The 24,668-nt window shown below is 42.3% G+C and overlaps 1 protein-coding gene across 3 annotated transcripts in view; it reads left to right on the top strand.

Moving 5' to 3' along the window:
* abr (ABR activator of RhoGEF and GTPase) overlaps positions 1–24,668 on the top strand; it is a 120,378-nt gene that overhangs the window by 67,213 nt on the left and 28,497 nt on the right. For all 3 annotated transcript variants that reach the window (XM_041052435.1, XM_041052437.1, XM_041052438.1), the window contains 10 exons: positions 630–682; positions 1,458–1,598; positions 2,446–2,567; positions 4,345–4,513; positions 6,662–6,781; positions 7,107–7,182; positions 7,330–7,434; positions 10,987–11,061; positions 15,768–15,865; positions 15,966–16,097. In XM_041052435.1, coding sequence (XP_040908369.1) covers positions 630–682; positions 1,458–1,598; positions 2,446–2,567; positions 4,345–4,513; positions 6,662–6,781; positions 7,107–7,182; positions 7,330–7,434; positions 10,987–11,061; positions 15,768–15,865; positions 15,966–16,097 — 1,091 coding nt within the window. The remainder of the gene's footprint in view (positions 1–629; positions 683–1,457; positions 1,599–2,445; positions 2,568–4,344; positions 4,514–6,661; positions 6,782–7,106; positions 7,183–7,329; positions 7,435–10,986; positions 11,062–15,767; positions 15,866–15,965; positions 16,098–24,668) is intronic.

The raw sequence follows: 24,668 nt of genomic DNA, 5'->3' as shown, positions 1-24,668 counted from the left end.
TGTTCGTGTTGGTATTCGTGTGTGACTCTCTTAAAGTCCAGTGTCCAGGCAGGCTGTAGTTTACCTAGGTGCAGTCTAAATGTGCTGTGGCAGCAGACTGTTTAGGAACCAATAAGAGGCTGAAGCGTCAGCCCTGGAGATGGACTGCATGTTAAGCAGCCTGCTTACAGACTTGTGTGTGTGTGTGTGCGTGTGTGTGTCTGTCTCTACATTGTGCAGCAACAAACTGCTGCAGTCCTCCTACCTCCAGTCCACAGAATATCGCACAAACATTTTTTAAAATAACAATAACGTGATCCTCTGTTGATCCCCACATGGAAACTGTCATTTCTCTAACTTCCCTTCACAGGGAGGTCAAAGGTCAGGGTCAGCTCCATGTCTTACTAAAGGACAGCTCAGCAGTGTGGCTTCTTGCTGTCATTAAGCTGAATGTCAACCTACAATTCATCATCAGTCAGACTATAGGTGCAGTGTTTAACTCAGTGTGAGCTGAGTGGGAGTGTTTGTCCTTCGTCGAGCAGTGGAACTGTGACCTCCTGTGTGTGTGTGTGTGTCTGTGTGCGTGTCTGTGTGCGTCAACGTGTGTGTGAGTGACACTGACTCAGAGCCCTTCTCTTCTCTTCCCACAGCTCTCCTTTACAAGCCGATTGACCGCGTCACCAGAAGCACCCTGGTCCTTCATGTGAGTAAACAACTTGCATTTACAGGTCTTTAAAGGATCCGTTCCCTCAAATGACCAAAAGCCCTGTTTATAGAGGCGTAGACTCTCCACACTCTTCACAGCAAATCCACCGTTGAGAATAAAACTCTCACACATCTTAAATCTTGGTTTGCGATTCTACACAACAGCCACATGCTGAAAAGCTTTTTGGTGTGTATCACAGTGTCCTCCCAGTTTAAATACGATTAATAATAAAGTGGAAAATGCCACTCAAGCAAGCAGAGATGACTGGATGTGCCTAGTTAGGTTACAGGAGTGTATTGCATGAATAGGTTTGCATAAAACTGTCAGAGTAACAACATGTCCAGCGCATCCGACGCCAGTGTGTGTTTCTACAAATTCCATGTTCCTGTCACTCATGCAAACTTTGGGGCGGTTAAAAAAAAATGGTGGTGCTCATTTTGGAAGTAAGACAGAAGCTAAAGCCTCTGAAGTCGGCTGTCCCTGTCCATCACTCTGCTATACTGATGAAAGCAGATTCAACAAAACTAAGGAAATGAGATTGCCAGAGATTACTGCAGCACTCACGAAAGCCGTGTGTGTTTACAGTGCAGTTATGTTTTGATTAAGAACATGAAGTGAAATCAGAAATAATCAGCTGTTGTTTAAGGTGCTTTTACATTTTCGCACCAAAAGTTGTGTCTGTGCTTTGACAGTACGATTCAGCTTTATGTGTCATAGCGCAGGTCATGTGTGTTGATTCAACCTTACATTTGTTTTTATGCATATGTTCCAGGACTTGCTGAAACATACTCCCAAGGACCACCCGGACTTCCCGCTCCTGCAGGACGCTCTGCGGATATCTCAGAACTTCCTCTCCTCCATCAACGAGGAGATTGACCCCCGCAGGACTGCTGTCACCACGCCCAAGGGAGAGGTGTGTGCGATTATTTTTGTGTGGTAGTGTTGAATCACATTTTTTCCAAGTAACAATGAGTTTATGATTAATAAGTGACCTTTTCATGACGTACTAATAGCTAGAGAAGGCCTACATACTGTAGTGACTGTATTAGCAGTAGTTACCATTGTCGTCTTTTCCCAGGACTCTCTAGTCTTTCCTTTTTAGCTGATGCAGCAAAAACCAGAGTCTAATGAATGGATAATTCGCTTTGAAGTCAAGTGCTATGACGCTGGGTGCAAGCAGAGACTGACCCTGGACGGATTAAAAGCGCTCCATCCAGGGAGAAGCAGCCAGTATTAATACTCTGTGTGCTCCGTTTGACTGAGCTCTGTTCAAATCTGCCTTCATCTTCATGTCCCTTCCTAACGTGCTTCTGAATGAAGTGATAGGGGACAAAAACCAAAAGTGTTGTGGTGGTTGGATGGTTACAAAAAAGAGGAAAATTAGTACTAATACATCTGCGACTCTAACTCAGACTGCTGAATCCTCATAGCTGATAAACAGATAAATTTTTGAATACCTTTTTCTATTCTGTGGATTTTGTCCCCCATCACTTACACTGGGAGCCCATTAACAGGGGGTCCGTTAATGACTAGCATGAACAGGAGGAAGGATCAGAGCAAGCAAAACCTCTCGCACTGTAAATATGAGCACCTGACTATTGTTTTAAGACAGATTTGAACCAAGTGTGATTTTAGTGTCTGTTATTGTCAGCTGTTGCTGGGACATTAACACAGTTTGTCCAGCTGTTTTGGTCAGCTGTTTATCAGCATTGTGTTTGAGTTGGTGGCACAGCAAGCACTGACATCAGGTGTGCTCTCAGGCTCGTCAGCTGGTGAAGGATGGCTTCCTGGTGGAAGTGTCAGAAAGCTCCAGGAAGCTACGGCACGTCTTTCTCTTCACCGACCTGCTGCTCTGTGCCAAGATGAAGAAGACGGCTGTGGGGTGAGTCCCCTTTTTCCTGTATTCTACTTCCTCTCCATCCAGAGTACCAGGACGGTACTGTATTTACCACACAGGCAACAGACGCTTGCCTTTAAATGTCCACTCTTTTGGGATTATCCTCACCATGTCCTCTCCATCTGTATCTTTCATTTTCCACATCAGCACTGAAACCTCCGACAGTGAGACAGAAAGAATGACACCAGCACTTTACAAAAGATCCCGTCTCTCTTTCTGTTCCTGGCTCTGCAGAGCAGGAGGGCTTTCTGAAGCCTCGGCAACAAAGAGAAATAAAAGCAGGCGTTTTGCCTCTGGTATTTTTTATAGAGTGGAGGAGAGTAGCAGACATACATGGTGAACAAAGAGGGAGGATGATGAGCGCAGGCAGAGGGCTGCGTGTTTCAGGAAGCTGTCTGTTTGAAATGGAGGCAAAGTACAGTGAGGTGACACAAACAGAGTGACTGTGCTTCTGTGTTTGCGTGTGTGATGCCACATTTAAAAGCTTGACACACGTCCATTGATTAAGTGTCACATTTCCAGGATTGCGTGTCGCTCTCCTCGACGGTACGGCAGCTGCTGTTAGACCGATTTGATCTTATTTTGGTTGACATTCAACATTTGTCTGTGTCATTTGCAGCCTCCCCTCACTCGGAGGAACACGTAACGTTGCCATAACTACCAGATCTGTAAATCAGACTATTATGGTCTGTAGTGTTATCTCAGCGAGCTGCCTACAAGCTACACACACACACAGACACACAGCAAACCAAACATCCAGAAACTCAGTCACCTTGGGTTAAGTCACTGAGGATGTTTTATCCCACTGAATCCTTTGATTATCCCTGTTCTGTCATTTTGGAATTAGTCATATTTACATTGACTTTGCTGCCACATGGTTCACACCCTGAATATTTTCTCGTTTTCTTTACATATATTCCACCCTTGCTTTTGGTACTAAGGGGCTAGGAGACTGGAAACGATGACGTATTCATTTTCAGCTCAGTCGTGGGTCTAGCTGAGCTTCAGCCTTTTGTTTGTGTATCTGTGTTCAGTACCTACAAGGGTGCGTTCAAGTGTGACCGGAATGAAAATTAATGGGTGGTCTGTAAAACAAAGAGATTTTAAAAAACTCTGAACCACGAGACACGAAGGGTTTGATAATCAAATGCCTTTAACAAGCAGAGGGAGACGTGTCCGTCTGAAACCGTCCTGTGTATGAACATCAGAAATGTACATTCATCTATTGACAGCAGCATATAAGCTAAAGTTGTTCATAGTAAAAGTAGCAGTACTCCAACATAAAAACACTCAATTACAGGTAAATGTCCTGAATTTTAAAGTACTGACCTGAAAAGTAGCTACAGATTATTGTTGTGCAGTAAAATAGTACAGGACTTCCCTCCTTTTCAAGCTGCTCAGATTGGCCTCCTGGTGAAGGTGTCACACTGTAAATGAGTTGACTGTGGAGAACCCAGCAACACAAATCAAAGTCTCATTAGTGACAGTGAAAATCAGTCAGCCCTGGTGGAAGCAGCAGTCTGCTGAATGTGCATCATTCAGGAATATAGCTCTGTGACCATAGGCTGGAAATGAATCATTATTAAATTGTAGTGCCCATCAGTGGACCACTTAGTGTCAGTTATTGTTGTATGTTTTATGTTGATCTTGTCTGTAGAAGTTTCAAATTTATTGGATAATTCTTTGACTAATTCAGTTTCATATTTTCCTTATTCCTTATTCCCGCATCCTTCCATCCTTATTATTTTTCCTCCATCTGCAGTCGTCACCAGCAGTATGAGTGCAAGTGGTACATCCCTCTGGCAGACCTGACTTTCCAGACGCTGGACGACTCTGACTCTTGCCCCAGCATCCAAGTCCTACCTGAGCACGAGCTGGAGGAGATGAAGATCAAGATCTCGGTCTTAAAGAGTGAAATACAGAAAGAGAAGGTAATCCTGTCGGCTTTTATTGGCATGTCAAGTAAAATCCAATGTATTCCCATGGCTTAGAATGGCTTAGACAGAAAATGTGGGTTTAAGACTGAGACAAGGGGCTGAAACCACGTTTAATCTGTATTAATGCAAAAAAAAAAAAAGAAGCCAGCACAGGATTTGGATCCCATTCAGGAGGCCGTACTGGATTTGATGGAGAATGTATGGTTAGAAAAATGCTAATACATCTTTCTTTGGCTGACACAGTTTGACTATGAACTTAATAAGTCAGTACAGAACAACGAGTCCCTGTAAAGAACAAGTGTCACAGTGTGGTCATACTGGACATATAAGAACTGAACTTCAGTCATTTCACACACACACACACACACACGCATTTGTGTAAAATCTAAAAACCTGTGTGAGATGGCATCTTAGTCTGGCACAGTTTACACTCAGGAGTCAGAAGAACAGGAAGCACTCATGACGCATGCAGCGTCAAGGTACACATGATAAAGAAAACCGTTATTTTAAAATTAGCACGGAAAACTTCTCTTCTCCGAAAGGGTCCTTTCAGAGGTTCCTCAGAATTCATCAGCAGCTGTTGCTAATATAAGAAACACAAACACATACAAGTGACTCAGGGGGGAAGTTTTGATTTGTGTGTCCAGGGAAATGTTGATAGCCATTTATTATTTATCATAGCATATGCAGACGTTCATGGATGACGGTGAGTCTTCACTGGAACCACTGTACCTTCCTTTGAACTGATGTCAGTCACACCTTTGTTTGCTTTAGATAGAGTCAAGATAATGTTTAATGTGCCATGTAGGGAAACTCCTGCAATTAGGAGTACTTAGAAATACAGATGAAGAGAAGTGAAATCCAAACGTTAAATTTAGAATCTCAAACTGAGGAAAACACAAAACTCTACACAAAACCTGTAACCCGTAACTTATATATAAGTGAGGAAATTCTTTCCTCCTTATATCAAATTGTTAAAGTCGCTGCGGTTTGCACCAGTGGTCAAAGTGCTGATTGAAGCTTGCTGCTAAAAATGACTGGCATTAAATCTGCCTTTGTAGTCTGCTCGTATTAGTACTGAAATATTTGACTGCCTTGGAAAAAAGAAATAAATAAATAATAGATGTTTTACATCTCTAGTTGCAAATACGTACAGCAGTTCACCCCCGCACTCCTGGCTGAGAAACACAGAACCCTTCAGGAGAAAACAGTTCCTGTTATCCCCCCCCCCCACCACACCGTTAAACTCGCCCACTCTGGGCACAGTGACTGACCATGGCTGGTATTTAGAGGCCAGAGCAACGAGAGATTGAGCTGATTGTATCCAGGCTCTGACTCATGGCTTCCTGGTGAGGGCTGGGAGGATGTGTGTATTTGTTTTCCTTCACTTCTGACACAGAACTAAGATCCTTGAATTATATATAAAGACTCCCGCAGCAGACTGCACCGTTTCAGGGGCTTATCGACAGTGTTTCCTGGAAAATAGGAAAGATTTTGATAAGCTGATTACATGCTGATAACACCTTGACAGCAGCAGAAATGACTGATGTGCTGTTGCGGTTTTAGCAGACAGTTCTGTCATTTAGTTCAGATTTTAGTTGGTCATTGTGTAAACTAGCCACAAGATCAAAACCAATGAGTTTACCTCAGAATAAACTCATTCAATCAGTGTTCTACTCCATTGTATTAGAGGCTGTTTGATTTATTTCCAGCACAAGTACGGATCCATAAACAATCATCTCACAGCACGATCACATTTCAGTCTCCTTTTAATTATTTCAGAGTTAAGACTAATACATCACATTAAATTTAGACTGTATTTAGCTGTAAGAGAAGTTTTGGTGTTCCACTATGAAAAAAAAATACTTATGTATATTTTAGAGATGAGTGTTTTTGTTCCAGTAATATAACAACTATGATGATGGGACATTCTGAGTCTTTGTAATGTCAAAAACACTTCTATTGCAACATGAAAGAAAAAACATTTTTAATGGATTTTGTCTCTCATATGATTAGTCATTGTCTTGCTGCTGTCTGGGGGAGAACCAAGCTCTAACTTTTGAAACTACTGTTCCTATACACTGTGGGATATAAAACAGGAAATGTAAGCCTGTCGGCTTACTTGTCTCTTTGCGTCTGTAGAAAGCGCCGAAGGGTCAGAGCCGCGTGGAGCGTCTGAGGAAGAAGATGAACGAGCAGGAGTCGTGGCTGCTCACACACTCCCCCACCATCCCTTTCCGCATCCACAACAAACATGGAAAGGTGATCTGTCCATCCTGTCCCATCACAGTCTTTATCCAAATAGCTGAGACACCTGAGTCTTACCACTAGAGGGAGCCATGGGCCCTTCAAAAGACTCCTTAGTGATAGAGGAGATGTATGTTAAAGTTTAAGTTCACAGAATAAAAGTCTCCTGACAGTGAGATCATTTCACATTGAAGCTTTTCTAGTGTTTTATATAATATTTTCCCACTTCATACTTCCTGTGTAAACTCAGCAGTATTATTGTTGAATATCAGTAATGATATCAGTGCAGATGTGTTCTTGATGTGTTTGTTAAGTGTTTTTTTTTTTTCTGTGTTTGCAGAGCTATCTGTTTCTCCTCTCCTCTGACTATGAGAGGTCTGAGTGGAGGGAAAGCATCCAGAAACTCCAGAAGAAAGGTAACACTGGCCTTGGATAGAATTGTTGTATTGACTGTTTCAGTCTTTAGGAGACATTGTGTACTGGTTTCAGACCACTTTATACACACTGTGCCGCAGAGAAGTGAAAGTTTGACCATCTCTGTGTGGCTGCTGTTTGTTTTTCAGATCTCCAAGCGTGTGTATTAAGTTCTGTGGAGCTCCAGGTCCTGACCAGCTCTTGTTTCAAACTCCGGACCGTGCACAACATTCCTGTCACCAGCAACAAAGATGGTAAGAAACACACACACACAATATCTTTTTCCATTCTCTTATGTTTGGATGCTTTGTCTGTTTCTCCTGCTTTCTCCCTTTTTTTTTTTCCCCACAGTCACAAGCACACACATCCTCCTGTTGCTCCTGCCTCTCCCCTCTGCTTTGAGTTTAATTTCACACAAAAGCATCTGTTACATTCTCAGTAAAAAAAAAAAGAAAAAAAAAGAAGCCGCAGAATAAGAGACGAGGGCCTGGCAAAGAGATGAATCTAGGTTACAATATGTTTCTCATCTAGCTCGTAGCAGTCAATGCCACGCAGTGTGTGTCTGCGGTGGCCTGCCCTGAGCTCCCAGCTCCTATATGTTTGTTTTTGCTCCAAATCTCCACGTTGCAACAGCTTTCAGAGGCTGGTGGCGACATTAAAGCCATCTGGCCGACCCGCTCTGAACTCCTCGAACGGCACAAGGGTCTCTGCTTTCACTTGCACACACAATGCACAGCTCATAACCACAGAGCTGACAGAGAGCTTTCCAGACAGTGAAAGGAACACTGTCTTAATCTTTCTCACATTTCAGAAAAAAAAGATCCATGTTTGCTTCTTATACAATGGTATCTCTATGCAAGTGAGCCATTATTTTGACATCCAGTACCTTTAAAGTAGTGATCGTTGGGTTCTGGTGAACTTTTGGGGGGAACATGAGGTAACAGCTGGAGCGATTTTGAGCTGAACTTCCCGGGAGTCAGTTGCCAGTTAAACAAGTGGAGCCAGTATTGTGATTTGTTTTTGAAGTTTGAGGGAAATTGGTTAAAAATAATGGACCGTTAAACAAAATATCTTCAAGATATCTCAGATCATTCATGCCACAGAGTGCAAACTTGTCTAGGAAGTAAATCTAGTAGGCCCAGACTGTCCACGTCTCCCCTTGTCCTCGAGACTTCAACCTTCTCTTTTCAGAAATATCTTAAAAACAGTATTGGAACATTTGCCTCTTTTGCCAAATATGACATTAAGTCTCTGTTCTTTTTAAATAGATTACCCTGTTTCTGGTTTAAATGTAAATGAGGTAGAAGAATCCATGAGGAGGCAGTTGGAGGAGGTTTATCAGATTTAATCAACAAATCCCTTGATATTCCACTTGTTGGGATGGGAGGATATTTAAATGCGTTTTTAAGCTCTTATCCAAATCGAGAATGTGCCAGTGACTCCTTAAATGTTTATTTTCTGTTCAGACCATTTGGAATATTTAGTTTAGAAAACAATAAAACAGCTGTTTTCAACAGGGGAACTAACTTGATTCAGTTTATATCCTCTCACTATGAACTTCCCCTTCATGTCCACCAGGTTTCCCTCTGAAACTTTACTTACGTGTTAAGTTGCTCTGCTAACTTGATTAAACCTTCCCCTCTCTGCTGTGTGTGACATCCAACATTTTCTTGATGTTTTCCTAATTTTTTTTTTGTCCCAGGGAGGTGATATCCCTGTGTGGTAAAACAGAGCTCGAGCCCCACGTCTTGTCTTAGACTTTTGACCCACTCTTCATTTGAAATCAAACATAAACACGGGCAAACACACACAGACACACACCTCAGTGACATGAGGTGCAGGGAGCACAGTAGGGGTTCAAATGGAGACCAGCTGGCAAAGGAATGTTTCTCATAACTAAGAGGATGGATGATATGCAGAGACCCCAAAGTACCCACACTTTCATTTGACTCCTTTGAATCATTATGATTGGTCACGTATTAGTTAATGGTTTTCTCTGAGTTTCCTCAGTTTATTGTTCAGGTTAGATTATAATTGAAAGGAGAGATTTCAGTGCCGCTCCAGAAGCGGCACTTAGGCCACCTCGAAGCTGAACCTTGAACCGTCTCCCTGTGAAACACACACACACACACAGTTAACCCCAGAGACTGAGTCCTCTTCTGTCAGCCGCCTACAGTGGAGCTCCAAACAGTCCTGCGGCCCTCCATCGTAGTTTATTTACCTGGAAACAGTCAGGCTTCTCAGGCCTAAAGCAAAGCAAGAGTGTATCCCCCTTCATGTGTCTGTCAGCGGGATCGGGGGGTATATCAGGCCACCCAAAAAACATCCACCCACTAACCTCCACTTGGCGGCCAGCTCAGTTGTTATGGCAGAAGCCTGTGCTTGTTGATGTGAGGTCTGATACTGATCAGATGAGAAGTTGTAATAACAGTTCATTTTCTCTCAAATCCACGAATAAGTTGTTTTCTCTTTAGCCTTTTTACTTGTGCATTGTATTCGAGTCCTTCGAATTTTGACATATCTCTCCTCAAACAGTTATTGTAGTGGAAGTTAATAATGATAAGTTTGTCCACAGTTGGGACCACCCAACCAGAGAGGAATGAGAGGCACACATGCTTCCCACTGAGCAGTTCTATGTTGATTAGCCATTTTAAAGACTTCCAAATGGTTCTAGACCTTGAGGCGAAAATTAAAATACAGAGTTTGAAAGTGAAAGTTAAGGTTGTGTCTAGACAGTGGGCTTCATTCAAGAACGTGTTCATGACCTTATTCTAAATCTCTCCTACTTTTTTCTGAGGCTTGTTCATACAGGTGTCCCAAGTCAGATTCACCAAACTCTCTTAACCGCACAAACTTGTCCTCCAGTAGCTTGCTCATTTCAGCTTCTTTTGTGAGATATGACATAAAAATCTATAGCCTAAAATGAAGGCAACCTGCTCTGCTACATTTATGGGAAAGTTTAATTCCAACTTTCAAAAATTGGTCGGCGAGAAGAAACCAAATTTGGTCTCAGCAGTCGTACCAGAAGAAATGAAGCAATTAGAAAATACTAATACAACTGCCAGTGAAGTTTCATCAGATTAGCACCAAGCTGTCACAGAAATATAAAGTAAAAAAAACTTAATTCTATCACAAAATGGTCCATGACTAATACGCAAGGTGGTCAAAGGGAGAAGACATCATGGAGATATTAGACAAGAGTATATTATAGCAATTAGCAGGTGATGCTACACAGTCAGATTCAACAGAGAAAACCGGACATCAACCTGTATCCAAGTTCCTGAGGAGTGAAAGCCTTTTACACCAGCTCCTGTACTGGATATACCAATAAAATTCCTAAATTCATTTTCATTATTTTAGTTCATTTTAAAATTCAAAATTCATTCAGCTTAATCATTATGATTCTTGAGTGAAGGGAGAGAAAATTCTAAATACGAGAAAGTTAGTGATGCTACAGTTTCTCTTAAATCACTGGTACATGCAACTTAATAATAAATCTGTTTATATGAGTTGTTCATGGCGTCCAGTGTCTTGATGTAATGTCTAAAACATTTGTAGACAGTGCTCAGTGGAGTAATTAAAGTTCCTTTCTGTTTCTGTCTGTGAATCTGTCTCTTATCTGCACAGTGTTGCTGTGGAGATACAGACACGATACAGCAGGGTCTGGTGTGTCATAAGCTTCCATGGTTGTTTATCTTTGCACTGTTTCATGCACAGAAACTGCCCAGAAATGACTGTTAAATACGGTACGTCACCATATTTACACTAGGAACTGGAACTAACTGCCTCGTGTGCTTGTTTTCCAGATGAGGAGACTCCTGGCCTGTACGGCTTTCTGCACGTGATCGTCCACTCGGCCAAGGGGTTCAAGGAGTCAGCCAGTAAGTCGTCCCAAAACTGCATTTTCTTCTGGTTTTTACCACACTCGTGCACACACTCTGGCTCAGCGTCCCCTCACACATAGCTTCTGTTCATATATACGTGTCTGCCAGCAAAACACATGATCCGGTCAATCACTGCAGCCTGTGTATGCAGTTTCCATCACGGCTCAGCCAATACAGAGATTGCCAGATGGATGGAGGAGGAAAAGAGTAAGATGGAGGATAGAAGAGGAAGAGAAGGAGAGTGTCTCGGAGGAGTAGTGGGAGCCACAGTGGGATTCCTGCGGTTGTTTTCATTCGCAGACATCAGAAATGATACAAAAACACTCAAGGCACATAAAAAGGAAAGAGAACATGTACAATTATGCACAGCAGCTTTCAAAACAGAGCTACTGGACATAATGTCTCTAATATTACCTATCTGACACAAATGTTCCTTTGTATAAAGATGTGTGCAGACACAGCTCTGTGTGTGTGTGTGTTTGTTATCAGGCGATGAGGCGTGATGTTGGCAGGGCCATGCAGAGGCTGTTTGAGACGTGTCAGTAGTGGACAGCTGGCGCTGCAGTACACTTTGTGCCCAGTTACACCAGCACCAGTTCAAATATCAAATATCTGGAAAAGAGACAGAGAGGGAGAAATATGATTTCTTCAGTTACCATGACATGAGATGATGATGACCATTACAGAAGTATAAAATAAAATGTCCCTCTTAATGGGGGTCAGCAAAATTGAATGAGTTGTGAGTTGAGCGAAGGCCTGTCTTACATATATTTTGCATTTAAATACGACTTATGATGCCACTGAGGCTTAAAGGTGTGTGACAGTATATTAATGTCCCTGTAGAGCTTATGAAGCTTGTCCAGCACTGGCAGAATTTTTCTCACATACAGATGTTTAGGAAACATTGATCATAGAGATGATGGGAGACAAAACATGTGTCTGTATAATTCCCTCCAACACCACAAATGACTTCAATTACACCATTTCCTGCACATGTAGCTTGATGAGAATGATGAGAATTTGCCTTTTTGTGTAGTTGTTGTGTGGCGATGTCGTTGTCTAATTCAGACTGTGTGTGTTAGAGGTTCGGTGTGGTTTCACTTCAATTGTCTGTGTCTCCTTCACTGTCTCTGGATACGTCATTTCTCATTGTGCTGATTTGCCCTGCAAGGATTTTGAAGCAATTTGCAGCTCTTTTGCATAATAGTGTGTGTGTGTGTGTGTGTGTGTGTGTGTGTGTGTGTGTGTGTGTGTGTGTGTGTGTGTGTGTGTGTGTGTGTGTGTGTGTGCACGCTTTCTGTTGTTGCATATGGTAATTATTATCAAATCAAAATGGAAATGTGTAATGACTGGAAATAGCAGTCTTTATTCAGTGGTACAGCTTTTTAGCAGACATGTATTCATCAACAATAGCTTCTTTTTTTTGTTCCTTCTTTGATTGAAAAATCACATAAGCATGTACTAGAAGATCTTATTGGAGCTGTGTTATTTATGTCACCACAATCCGCCCCCCCCCGAAGTGGGAAAGGGCTTTAAATTCAGCCCAGGGCAAAGTAGTCAAACTGGGTCATAGAGGAAGTAGCTTGGAGTGGAGCATCTCCCAAAAACTCTGGAAAAATCAGTGGAAGATGTGACCTAGTAGAGAGGTGTGAAACATGTCACTTTGTTCTTGGTTTATTTTTATGAAAGTGTGAGTGTCGGCGAGCGACTCCGTGCTGTATGTGTGCATGTATGTAACAGCTGCTCCAACTTGCTGCTGTAAAGTTTTAGTTGCCCATGCTACATAGGAGCAGTGAGCACAGATCTGAACTGAGAGAACTCACACAGGAATTTTAACTGAGCCCAGCTGCAGTAATCAGTCACTGAGCTTATCCAGCAACACCTAACGAGGTTTAAACGTAATTCACTTATGACTGATAGAAAACTGATAATGGAGTAACAGTGTAGTTGCTACAGAACAAAAGAAAGTTATGTAATAACTTTTCTCTTGTAACTCAAACCAACAGTGCTTTTTATTCTTAATTCAGAACAAATGTTGTTTTTTTTCCTCTCACCACTGTTCCCATCAAATGTAAAGGTGAAACACTGCTGGAAGTCTTCACATATCCTCATGACTCTCGTGATTTCTGCATGTAATCGAATCCAGCCATGACTGCATGCGTTCTCATTCATTGCCTGCCATGCCTTTTTTTTTTGTTTTCTCCTCCTGGATTCTGTGAATACAATTCAGTTATCGCTCTTCAATCCTTATTTTGTTCTCTTAGAAGAATGTTTTTATTTTCTCCTCAAGCCTTCAAGGAAAACGTACACACTGGGACTTGTGGCTGTGGAGACACTGATTAGTTTAACTGATTATCACTTGTCTCTTAATTCTGTGAACTCGCAGTTTGACCCGGCGTTCAACTTAGCCCCACACAAAGATGAGCCTCCTTTGTGTAAGAACACACACACGTTGCAAGGGCTGCATCCTCAGCCAATTGAGATGGAAAAGGATGGTATCCATTAACCCATGGATTTAGGGGTCAGAGACCCCATGCTGACCAATTTATCCCCTTCATACTCTGAGCCTGATGGTGACCTGCCAGGAAAATGAAAACCCATGGAGTTCAGCCTCTTTTAGTCTGTCCTACTTACCGAAGTCCTCCTGGATCCACTGTGAGGACACAAAAAGACCTCTCTAAATATGCTCTCTCTGGCCTTGTTTGAGTTTTAGTCTGGGCACATGAACCCATTTCAGATGGAGAGGAAATCAACTTCCAGAGAAATGTAGGAGCTGCCCAGGACCATGAATACAACATCTCTTTTACTCGTAGCTTGAAGAAAAAGAGAGGTTTAAACTCACAGCAGTGTCTAAAACACATGTCCTCTCATGTCCCCTTCACAATAAACCAGCCGGATCAGTCTTGATACTTAAAAAATGTCACCTCATCCCCTCACTGAAGCAAACTCTGACAGGTAGTTTGTGTATTTTCGGGATGTCGGATGCCAAACCAGAGGTGACTGGAATGAGCTGTTGTGCTTCCGTACGTAGCGGAAGCGTACAATAACTACTTCATTCAATAAATATCCCCCAGATGGTCACACTGAATTCCCCTCCACTGAACTTCCCTCATACCACCGCTGCTAATCTCTTCCTCATTGGGAGTAATTATGCCAGAACCTTTCAGGATGCTGAGAAAACAAACAAAGAAAGAATGAAACCAGATGGAATGAGATTCCATTATACTGTATAGTCCTGTTAGTGATAGTTATACGGCTGCATATGTAAGTGTTTGCTCCAGTCAGGTAGTATGGTTGTTATCTTTCCATGACATTTTTTTTTGTTGGCATTGCTTTTGATGCTGCAGTGTAAACATGTTCTCTGTGGGTTTACATGTGTATGAGATTCAACCATCTCCCCGGGTTCCCTCGTCCAATCTTGGCGACTCTCCTGGTGAGAGGTCGAGCCGTACATCCATCCATCATGCTGTCAGATGGAGGTGCACCCGAGGGACGGGGTCCAGGCTGCAGGACGTGCGAGAGACACTTAACAGACAGGCAGTAGCGCGGTCTGCAGGAACAGCTACAGCAGCATTTAAAGAAACACATTAACAGACTTAATTGCTCCGTGTAAGAGCCGAGCATACGCTGATCCCAGGGGAGTGACGGCCTTGGAATAAGGATGTAAAGAGTGGAGGGGGGCTAGCGGTACTGAAGTGTACACAGACAGGAGATTGATGTCAGCTCACAAACTACAACATATTGACATTTTAAAGGGTTATTTCACTTTGATTGAACATAACCTTTTTCACCCTATAACTGCACATTTGTTCAGATCTGCCTGCAGAGTGAAATACTTAATCACTTACCGTCATTATGATAACTGCTTATAATCTGTTTGAAAATGGGCTCGGGTGTGGATGGCACTTCTGAATAAGGAAATGTTTCTGAAATCTGTTTAGATTTATGTTTTACTGATACGACGTTGACTGCTGCTGAAGTTGAGTGAGATACTTTGCAAACGCTGCAATGCTAAAGTTCCTTCATTCAATGTGACGTGCCGTTCTCTGGATGGTGAATTTACAACATACACAAGTATAGACCTGAAACGATTGATTGGCTAATCGATTAGTGGTTCCAGCCTCTAAGATGTGAATATTTTATGGATTTCTTAGTCTTCTGTGTGATGAAACTGAATACCTTTAGATTTTGGACAGTTAGTTTGACATACTTTGCTTTGTGCTGAAAATGTATAAATAAATGATTAATTTTTTAACCGAGAAAATAACCTGTACAATATTAAATAATGAAAATAATTACTAGTTGTGTGAGAGTTATATGATAAAACATGACTTAAGTGTAGAGAAACTCATTTACAGTAAATACTGTTGGCCTGTAATTATTCTGACCTTTAATGAAAACACATCGTATTATCTCCATGTATTGATGTTATTACCCACTAAAAGTCTGCTGTAATGGCTCTAATAACTATTTAATGACTGTAAAATGTTATCAACAGAGGCTTGTAATTTGACTCCATGGTTATTATGACATCCCATAAAACTCCACAGATGTGTGTAACAGAGAAAAAGCAGTGAAGGAACCTCAATGTTTATTCAGTGCTTGTCAGTAGTCTCAGGCCTTCAGTTTTCAATCTGCAGTCCATTAAGGTTATTTTATTCCCACATCTGATGCATCTGTCTGTCCTCTGTGTTTCCTTTTAGATCTATACTGCACCCTTGAAGTGGACTCATATGGGTACTTTGTCAGCAAGGCCAAGACCCGAGTCTTCAGAGACACCACAGAGCCACAGTGGAATGAAGTCAGTCACTAGAACATCTCCTTTTACTCTACATTGCTCCATATCCGTCACTTTACAGGGGTTAAACTTTTTTTCCCTCCCTTTCTGTCTCATCCAATAGGAGTTTGAAATTGAACTGGAGGGCTCCCAGCACCTGCGGATCCTGTGTTACGAGAAGTGTTACGACAAAAGCATGCTTAACAAGGACGACAACGAGATTGTGGACAAGATCATGGGCAAAGGGCAGGTCCAGGTAAGAGGATAGCTGTTGACAGAAAAATCAGTCATCATCACAAAAATAAACCATATGCAAAGAGAGACGTTTGTGTCCTCCTGGGGAGATTTCCCAACATGTGACTCACGCTGTTGTGACTCATGTGACTCATGTTAGCGGTCTAACCTCTGCGCACAATGGATTGGTTTTGTTATCGTGGCCTCTGATGACGCTGGTTGGATTAATTGTCTGAAAGAGAGTTTATTTAAGGGGGGTTTCCCCCTGTCTTCTTGTCAGAAGCTCAGAAATGTCCCTATAAAAATCCCTTTCAGAGCCTTGTTAACCAGAAGCTGCCAACACACAGTGGAATGTGCGGTTTCTTGGAATTGAAGCAAAATGCTCCATCTCTGTTCAGGTTTTACAGAGCAGCCTAAAGAGGAGTCATATTTCCATTTTTCCAGAACTTCTCAGGAAACTCAGTTTGGTCAAGAGAAGCTTGACTCCTGTCATTTTCCTGCAATTTGCTCAAATTGCTGCTCCTGCACTAAACATTTCCTCTTCTGTTGCCCTGTAATCAATTAGAGCTTCACTTTATGCATTAGAGTGATAAAAGTTTTAGTTGTTCTTGTCATGTCTTCATGTTTTGGTGCCAGAGGGAGTTTGTAGCAGGTCATTCTTTAACCCGATGCTAACCTGACACTCACTCTCCAAATTTAACAGAAGAAATGAATCTGTTAAAACATTTCACAGTTTATTTGTTGCCACCACACAGAGCTGGTAAAAGCAGCGTCAGTGACAAGTTGCAGTGGGAATACAAATCTCCAGTCTAACATGGAGAGAAAGTGGGGCAACCGTGAATCACTCATGTAACGTTTCATTTTAAAGGACAGGTTTGCATCTCAAAAATAGCTTCTAAATCTTATGTTCTTGAGTGAGTATGTCAGATCTAAGTTCCTGCTGTATATCTTTCATACAGTCTTTGAATGACAAAAAAAAAAAATCAAACCACCCACAACATGTTTGTTGCAGCATTTCCTGTTTGCCACCACCACTTTCCATGCTCTCTTCATTCAGTTTGGCGATTTGCGTCCTTGATTCTTGCCTCGGCTTCCCTCTGAGCAAACATGCATCTTAATGTGGCATGGGTTTGTCTCTTGTCCTGAGCTCTGATGTTTGTTTGCCCTTTATTCAAACAGGTAGTCCTCAGCTGTCACAGAGAATGGATTTTGTGACTGGTTTTACCTTCATTTAAAAGGAAACAGCTTTTCACAGACGGTTCAGTAGATCATCAATGGTTTGACATTGCTATTTCTTATGACAGTCAAACCCACCCTCTGGTATGGCTGCCAGTCACAGAGACAAATGCTGCTGCTGCTGCTGCTGATGGGAACATTCACTTCCAGCCAACAACAGCCAAAAAAAACAAATAAATACACCACATGTTCGCTGGCTCACTGTGAGAGGGGATAGAAATGGAAGAGAGAGAATGGCATGTTCTGCCCCAGACTCCGAGAGGGTGGGAATGTGTGTGTGTGTGTGTGTGTTTATAGACAGTGTTGTTGGGATTAAGGGTGTGTAAGTTGGTAAAGAAAGACGTGGATGATTTTGATAACTGTCAGCACTGTCTTCCTGACCACAGAAGTTAAAGGCTCACTCCTTTACACTTGATTTATGGTCTATAAATCATAATGAAACCCTGAGTCGGACTGATGTTTCCTCACATTTAACAGATATCTCATGTCATGTGGTTGTGACAGCCAAGGAGCCTAACTGGCTAATTCTCCGTAACATTTTTTTACTACTCTACAGTCCAGAGTACATATCTAAAGAGACTTTCGCTTGGACCCAAGCTGTTTGCTTTCCTGGTGAAGCTGAGTTTAGAAGGAGCCCTCAGTGTTTTGCTTTCCTCTCTGGAGACCCTCTGATTTATTTAACAAGCTTGTGGAATACTGACTGACCGTAAATGGGCATATTGGGCCTGGAGATTTTTTTTTTTTTTTTTTTTTAACCCAGCGCTGTTACTTCACTTTGTTACTGATGAGAAAGATGATGGCCTCTGTCATCAGAAGATGTTATGATTCAGGCCAGAGGTTTTATTTTGACAGTGACCGTGGGTTATGTATAGGATTATTTGAGACAGTCTTCTCTGTAAATGGTATGTCTTTATGAGCAAGAGTTATATTGTTAGCGATGTCCACCAGTGAGTAAATTGCATACACACCCACAAACACAGCGAAAGAAAAGCAGTAGGGAGAGGCAACAGTCATGTTAGCTTGACTGAGTTTCTTTTCCACAGGGGAAATACTACCATTTATTTCCAGCACTTCACCCCACTGACTTCCCCAGAGCAGATAACCTCTGAACTCTGAGGTCACACTGCTAATCCTCCTTTAAATGACAGCAGTGTTGGGGTTAAACTCCCCCTGTCCTTCAAACCAACAATATAAATGGATTCTAAAATGTCTCCAAGCAGGCCTTTTGGAGAATTGATCAGTATCAGCTCCCCATGTTGCCAGCTGAAGAAAAGTGCTGCCTCGAGTGTGAAATTCTTTGGCTTGTTGTCACTGATATTTTTGTTCTTCGACCATTCATTGTCCCCTGACTATACAAACCTTTATTCACAAGTTGTGACCCCATTTACAATCAGAGACTTAGAGATTATTTTTGCTTGCAGACCTCAGCTCTTTTTGAAAGCTCCAGTTAAATGTTTTTCATCACAACCTCCTCAGGATCAGACCGTCATGAAACTTCAGAGATATTTCACTGCCTGTGTAATGTTTCACATATCACTGGTTGTTAAGATTGTGTTCGGTCACACCAAGTCCTGAACTGGTTATAAGTGGGAAGTGCAAACACTCTCCCAGTCTGCCTAACGCTCTGTGCAAGTTCTCCCTAGTGACCCTCGTGTGTCGGCTATAGCTTGTGATACTTGTCTTCAAGAGGGACGGATTATGTAACTGTTTAGGTTAACAGCCCCAGCGCTGGTGTGCAGCAGAAACACATCAAGCAATGCTTTCATCTGGTAACCCAGCCCTCATACACCCAATTCCAGGCTCCCCTGAGCTCACCACCTAGGAGTTTTATTTCTTGTCTTATCAGGGGAAGAGTGCGTTGTCTTTCATACACCCACCAGCACCTTCAGCAGTTCAGTCTTTCTCTGTCGGCTGTTTCGCTGTTGAGGACTGGTTTAAAAGAGGAAATGAGATCCCTCTGTGGGTAACGTGTCAAAGCTCTGTGTTGACCTCTTTGCCTGTTTTCTTGGAGCAGAGGTCTTTAAAGTGTGAGGTGAAAGGGACAGATGCATGCCGGCGATTTTAAAACAACTGGAAGTTAGTTATTGTAGTTTTATCAGTACAGTGAGCAGCTGGAGAAGCAGCAACTGTAGCACGCAGCTCATGGAGGCAATTGAGGTACTTTAAAACACTTAGTGTCTGATTGCTGCAATTAGCCTCAAAAGTCTTACCCTTCACTGACACCTTTTAACAGTCAAGTCAGTCAAATCTGAAAATACACACACGGTACAGATATTTTTAGATCCAGTGTGGCTTCCTGAGGATATCATAATCTTCATGTCCTGTAACTTCTGAACTTGTTTCAGCTCTTGCTTTAGCATCAAAGTAACCCAGTGATATTTGTCTTTACATCCATGGATATGGGTACAAACAGGCGCTGCTAGTCTCTGGGTCAGCATATTTTTTAATTGTGTCAATTTGCCAAAATGTAAACAAACATAAGCTAAAAAAAATCATAGGCTAATTTGTAGTCCACAGGTAACTAACTTGACTCCATGTCCACAGCATCAGAATTGAAAACCCGTCTTAAAGCAGTCAGCGGATTGCTGGTGTCCATGTTGCTGAGTCTGTCACTCAAGAGATCATGGCCAACACCACACAGTGCAGCACTGAGTGTGCTGCTGACAGTGTTACAGATCTCACACTGTGCATCTATAGTGGAACTGCATGTTCTCTGCAGTGTCCTGTCCTGTTTGTAACTCACTGCTGCAGCCGCATGAGATGATCCTGTTACTCCTTACGTTGTGTAATATATCCACTAATGTCCCCAACAGAGGAACATCACCTCAACCTCTCAGCCTCCTCCCTCCTCCCTGAGACCCTCTCACCTCCCTCTGCATCACCGTGGGGCTTTTTATTGGTTCGTAATGGGGACTGAACGCATGTCAACCCTTCCATCTCGACAGCATTAGCAGTCCTCAATAAGCAGTAACCTGATAGTTTTTGAACCGTTTCCTGGAGATAAAGCGAGCCAGAGAAGTTGGGCATTAGGAACGAACAGAGAAAGGGGCAATGACGCTGTTTGTTCCTGGCAGCTCTTAACCGCCTCTCCGAAGCCAAGGAGCTGAACAGGGGTGCACGCATTAGCCGGTGTTACTGTAAAGCTACGGGTGCAGAGGGGTTGTAAAGTTTGAGGCGAGCATCTGTGTGCACTCTCATTCCCACTTAAGAGCCGAAGCTCTTTCCTCCACGTGAAGCATTAGATGCAAAGTTTGACATTTACGTGGATTGTTGGAGGGTTTATTGATGAAAGTGCTGTTGTTCGAGCTAATAGTAGTTTGGCCATCTGAAGAATTAACAGTGAAACTTGTGGACCAGTGGCTCTCAGCCAGTGCAGGAAGTGCAGGCCTCAAACTCTGATCTAATCTTTTGGGCGCTCGAGCAAACGTCATGCCAACATCAGGCTGTCATGAGAATGAAATACAGCCTGGTAAGTGTATTCAGAAATATGTACACTATGTAGAAACCATGAAGGAAATTTTACCAGGAAAACAGTGAAAATATTTGTGAGCAGATGGGAAATGAACACAGAAAATCAGGATTCTTTGTTTCTTAGAGCCATTAGAGGAAAACAATTTTCCGAGTAGCATATAATTTAGACCGAGGGAAAGAAAATTCGGTTTTCTCTCTTGTGTTTTTCTTGCTGACTTGGACTGCCAACTTTTTTTTCGGAGATGTAATTTCTGTTAAAAATGTCTTGCCTCTGGGGCTTGCAGCGTGGTGGTATGTCATGTAGTACTTGTTTTGAACATGGAACAGAGTGGTTTTAATGAGGGTGTGTGTGGGTGTGTGGGTGTGTGTATGTTCACGCTTCAGTGTGTAGGTATTAATATAAATTAGTGTCTAATAGATGGTATCATCCATTTTGTTTCCATCCTCTGTCATTTAGGGCTGTGATCTGTCATGTTTCCATCCTGTACACCCCCTGCAGCCATAATCTCACTCACACACATATATACACACACAGCTGTCAACAGCACTAACAGATGGGACTCTGCAGTGTGTGTTCAGCCCCCCTGGGGACAAACCACAGACTCACATACGCACACAAATGGGTGATGGGCTAATGCAATGTAAATGATATCAATAACTTCAGCCTGCTATATTACCTGGTGTTTATTACGTTTGTGCCTCCTTTGTCTGGCTAGGGGTGTGTGTGTGTGTGTGTGTGTGTGTGTGTTGCAGAAGGATGGAGTGTGTACATCCATTTAAGTCTTCATTGCTTTTTTTTCATTCCTAAACCTGCTTATTTTATTCCTTATGTTCCCCATAACATTTTTTTTTTTTTCAGCAACGGTTTTTAATGAGGCTCATCCCTCACAGTGTCTCTGTGCTTGAGCATACGGCGCTTTTTTTCTTTTTTTTTTATTGATGAGTCCCAATTAAGCCGACTTCCTCATAAGACGATCCTTGATCAGTGGAGCTGATAGCAACGTTTTGATGGATTTTTAGTCTTTCCTTGTCATCTTGCCTCAAAGAAGCTCCTCCGTCACAACCCTCACTTAGACAGGCTTTTTTCCCCCCACTGAAAGCATCCACTCCCTGCCGCTTGGGATATGCATGCCCTAAATAACTACACGCAGTCCTGTTAGCATTCTTAGATCATGCAAACGTGCAGGTACCCACTTTTCTTTCTCTTTGTGAATAGAATAGGAAAAACCCCTGACACATTTCTTCAATATTTGTCATCCAGCTTAATGGCTTTGTCTTTTTTTTTTCTTAGATTCAGATGAGCTTGGTTCAAAGAATTAGGAATTATAATGTATTGTTAAAATATTTTACAATCCCACTGGGTATAAACATTAGTGCAATGATGCTAATCATATAGAGCAAGTAGCTTAAATACATTTGAATGGTGAGCCACAGCTGGTTGCACTTTGACTCACAGTTGGTTCAGGCTTTCAGTCCACTCAGTCCATCACTGCTTAAATCACTGAGTAATAAATCCAGATCCACTCCAGTCTAATCCAGACCAAACAATTTGTATCAGGAAAAATGCATCTTATGAGAATCTTTAAAATTAAAATGTAAATTCAAAGTCCCTGCTACCGTGGCTAAAAACAGAATGAATATCTCTTTGGAAAGTGATGAGCAACATCTAACTAAATTCTGAGTCTAATGAGTTACAGTACTAGGAAAGAGATGCCAGAATTTGTTAAAATCTCAGCTGCTGGACTCCGTACAAATCGGAGGCGTTGGACAGACTTTTGATTCAGCCAAGTTTAAAGAATGAACTGTGAACCGTGTAGGAAGAGCAAAGCAGAAAAGCTTTGCTGTAGCTGTTGGATGACTGAGGACGCTGTGAAAGAATAAAGTGAGACTATGAAAGGGCCATTTAAAGGCCAGAGGATCACTGTGTGACTTCCTTCGTACTGCTCTGTCGCTTTTTCCTCCACCATCCCATTTATCCCTTTCTATCTATCTTTTCTACAGCAGAAAATACAAGCACTGCTGTCCTATGAACCTCCAAGATGTCAAGTTAATGGGCCTCATTATAACATTACATAATCTTTCAGGGAAGTGTAAGGGATTGACGACAGATGTATGATTTCCTACCATGAACATGCATATGTAGCACATGTGGAGAGAGCAGTTAGAGAGACACAGCAGAGACAGAGATGGAGAAAGAGAATAGGGATGAGAGCCCCAGATGGTGGCCAATTATGTGATGTTGAGAGTTAAAGTGAGAACAAAGGAGCTCATCACAGCCTGACAAATGAAATGCTCTCCAGAGGGACACAGCGAATCTCTCTCCATGCATTTACCACCGCCCTCATGTCTCGTGGAAGAGTCGGGGTTCAGGGATAATTGGAAACAGTCTGATGGGAAGGGAGGGGTCAGCTAATAACAAAGAGTGTCATATTTGAACACAGAAGCTGTCAATTGTGTGTTCAGATAAAACCTTGAGAGGGATGAAAACCCCTTTGTCCGATCGTAAGCTCTTCGTTTTTCTGTTCGTACCAATCAGGATCGGTTAACTTGGTTGTTTTTTAAAATTTCCCACCGCCTCTCTTTATTTTTAGCGCTGGAGCCTGAGAGTTGAAGAGAATAATACGGAGGCTCTGCAGCTGGAGATAAGAACATAAAGAAGTTAGAAGGGGTCATTAATAATGACAAGAAGACACCCCAGTCTCTCGCTGTCTTTGTCGCCCTGCAGTGTTTCAAACAATCGACTTTCAGTTATCGTTGTAGGGGGCTACTGTTAGCAGAAGAACACATGGTGGGAAACTATATTTTGTCACTATCAAAAAGAAATCAGTCTTTTTCTTTCTTTCTTTGAATCCCAGGACATTCCGAGGTTTAGTTCAGGTTTCTTTCCCTCGGTCCAGGGTATTCTTCTCCGCGGCTAATTCACATATAAACCTCACATGCTCACATTCCCTGGCTCTTCTCAAGCTGTGGATTTATAGACAACAGATGACATTGGGGAAAGAGATTCACCTCATCCCTCTCATCACGGTCCCAGCCTGACTCTCTGAGGGGTAAAGCTCATTTCATGCTTGGCTCTGCCTGCCAGGCTCGCTGCGAGGCTCAACCCAAGGACTGTCGAGGTCTCACCTCAGCTGTAGGTCTGAGAAATCCCTCTGTGGTCGATGGATGAAAGGCCCGTGTGTTAAAGTCCGCCTGGAGATGCTTTGTTTCTGCTCTGTCCTCTTTGATCCATTCCCAGGTTTTACTGATATTTTTAGATTTTTTTTTTTTTTAATTTTAAATTGTATTGGACTAAATTAACCACAAAAGTTTAAAGGAGAACGTAGCAGAACATGGTAAATACAGTTGCTTTTTATTTTATTTATTTATTTTTTGTTTTGTTTTGTTTTTTTTTATAAAATGTAATTTTTGTTACGCCTTCAGGACTTTGGGTAGAAATTAGCTGCTCTTTCAGTGGTTTGGTGATTATTGTATCTCTTGCTCAGGTTTTAGAAAACAGACTATTTAAGGGGGTGGTTTGATGTCTTAGCAGCATCAATCTTCTCAAGTGACTCTCTGCTTCTGAGCAAATATGTATATTCCCCCAAAATGTTAACCTGTTCCTTTAAAGGAGCCTCCCCTCTGTCCTCCACATTTCCTCCTTCGTCCTCGGTTGACTGGGGGAACAGCTCCACAGAGACACCCCTCACCGTCTCCCTGCCTTCTTTTCTTTCTTAATCAGATTTCACATCACTGCCAGAACCAAGTCTCTGACCACCAGATGCAACTCTGTCTTTTTTATCCTCAAAAACCCAGTGAGACCAGAATTCTTTCTCCCTCTCCTCCTCCCTCTCCCTTTTCCTCTTGCTGTTGTTGGCAGCCTTCCGGCCAATATTAAAGTAAATGG

Source organism: Toxotes jaculatrix, chromosome 12 (genome assembly GCF_017976425.1).
Source record: "Toxotes jaculatrix isolate fToxJac2 chromosome 12, fToxJac2.pri, whole genome shotgun sequence".
Classification (NCBI taxonomy): Eukaryota; Metazoa; Chordata; class Actinopteri; family Toxotidae; genus Toxotes; species Toxotes jaculatrix.
This window is presented reverse-complemented; position numbering and strand designations above follow the sequence as displayed.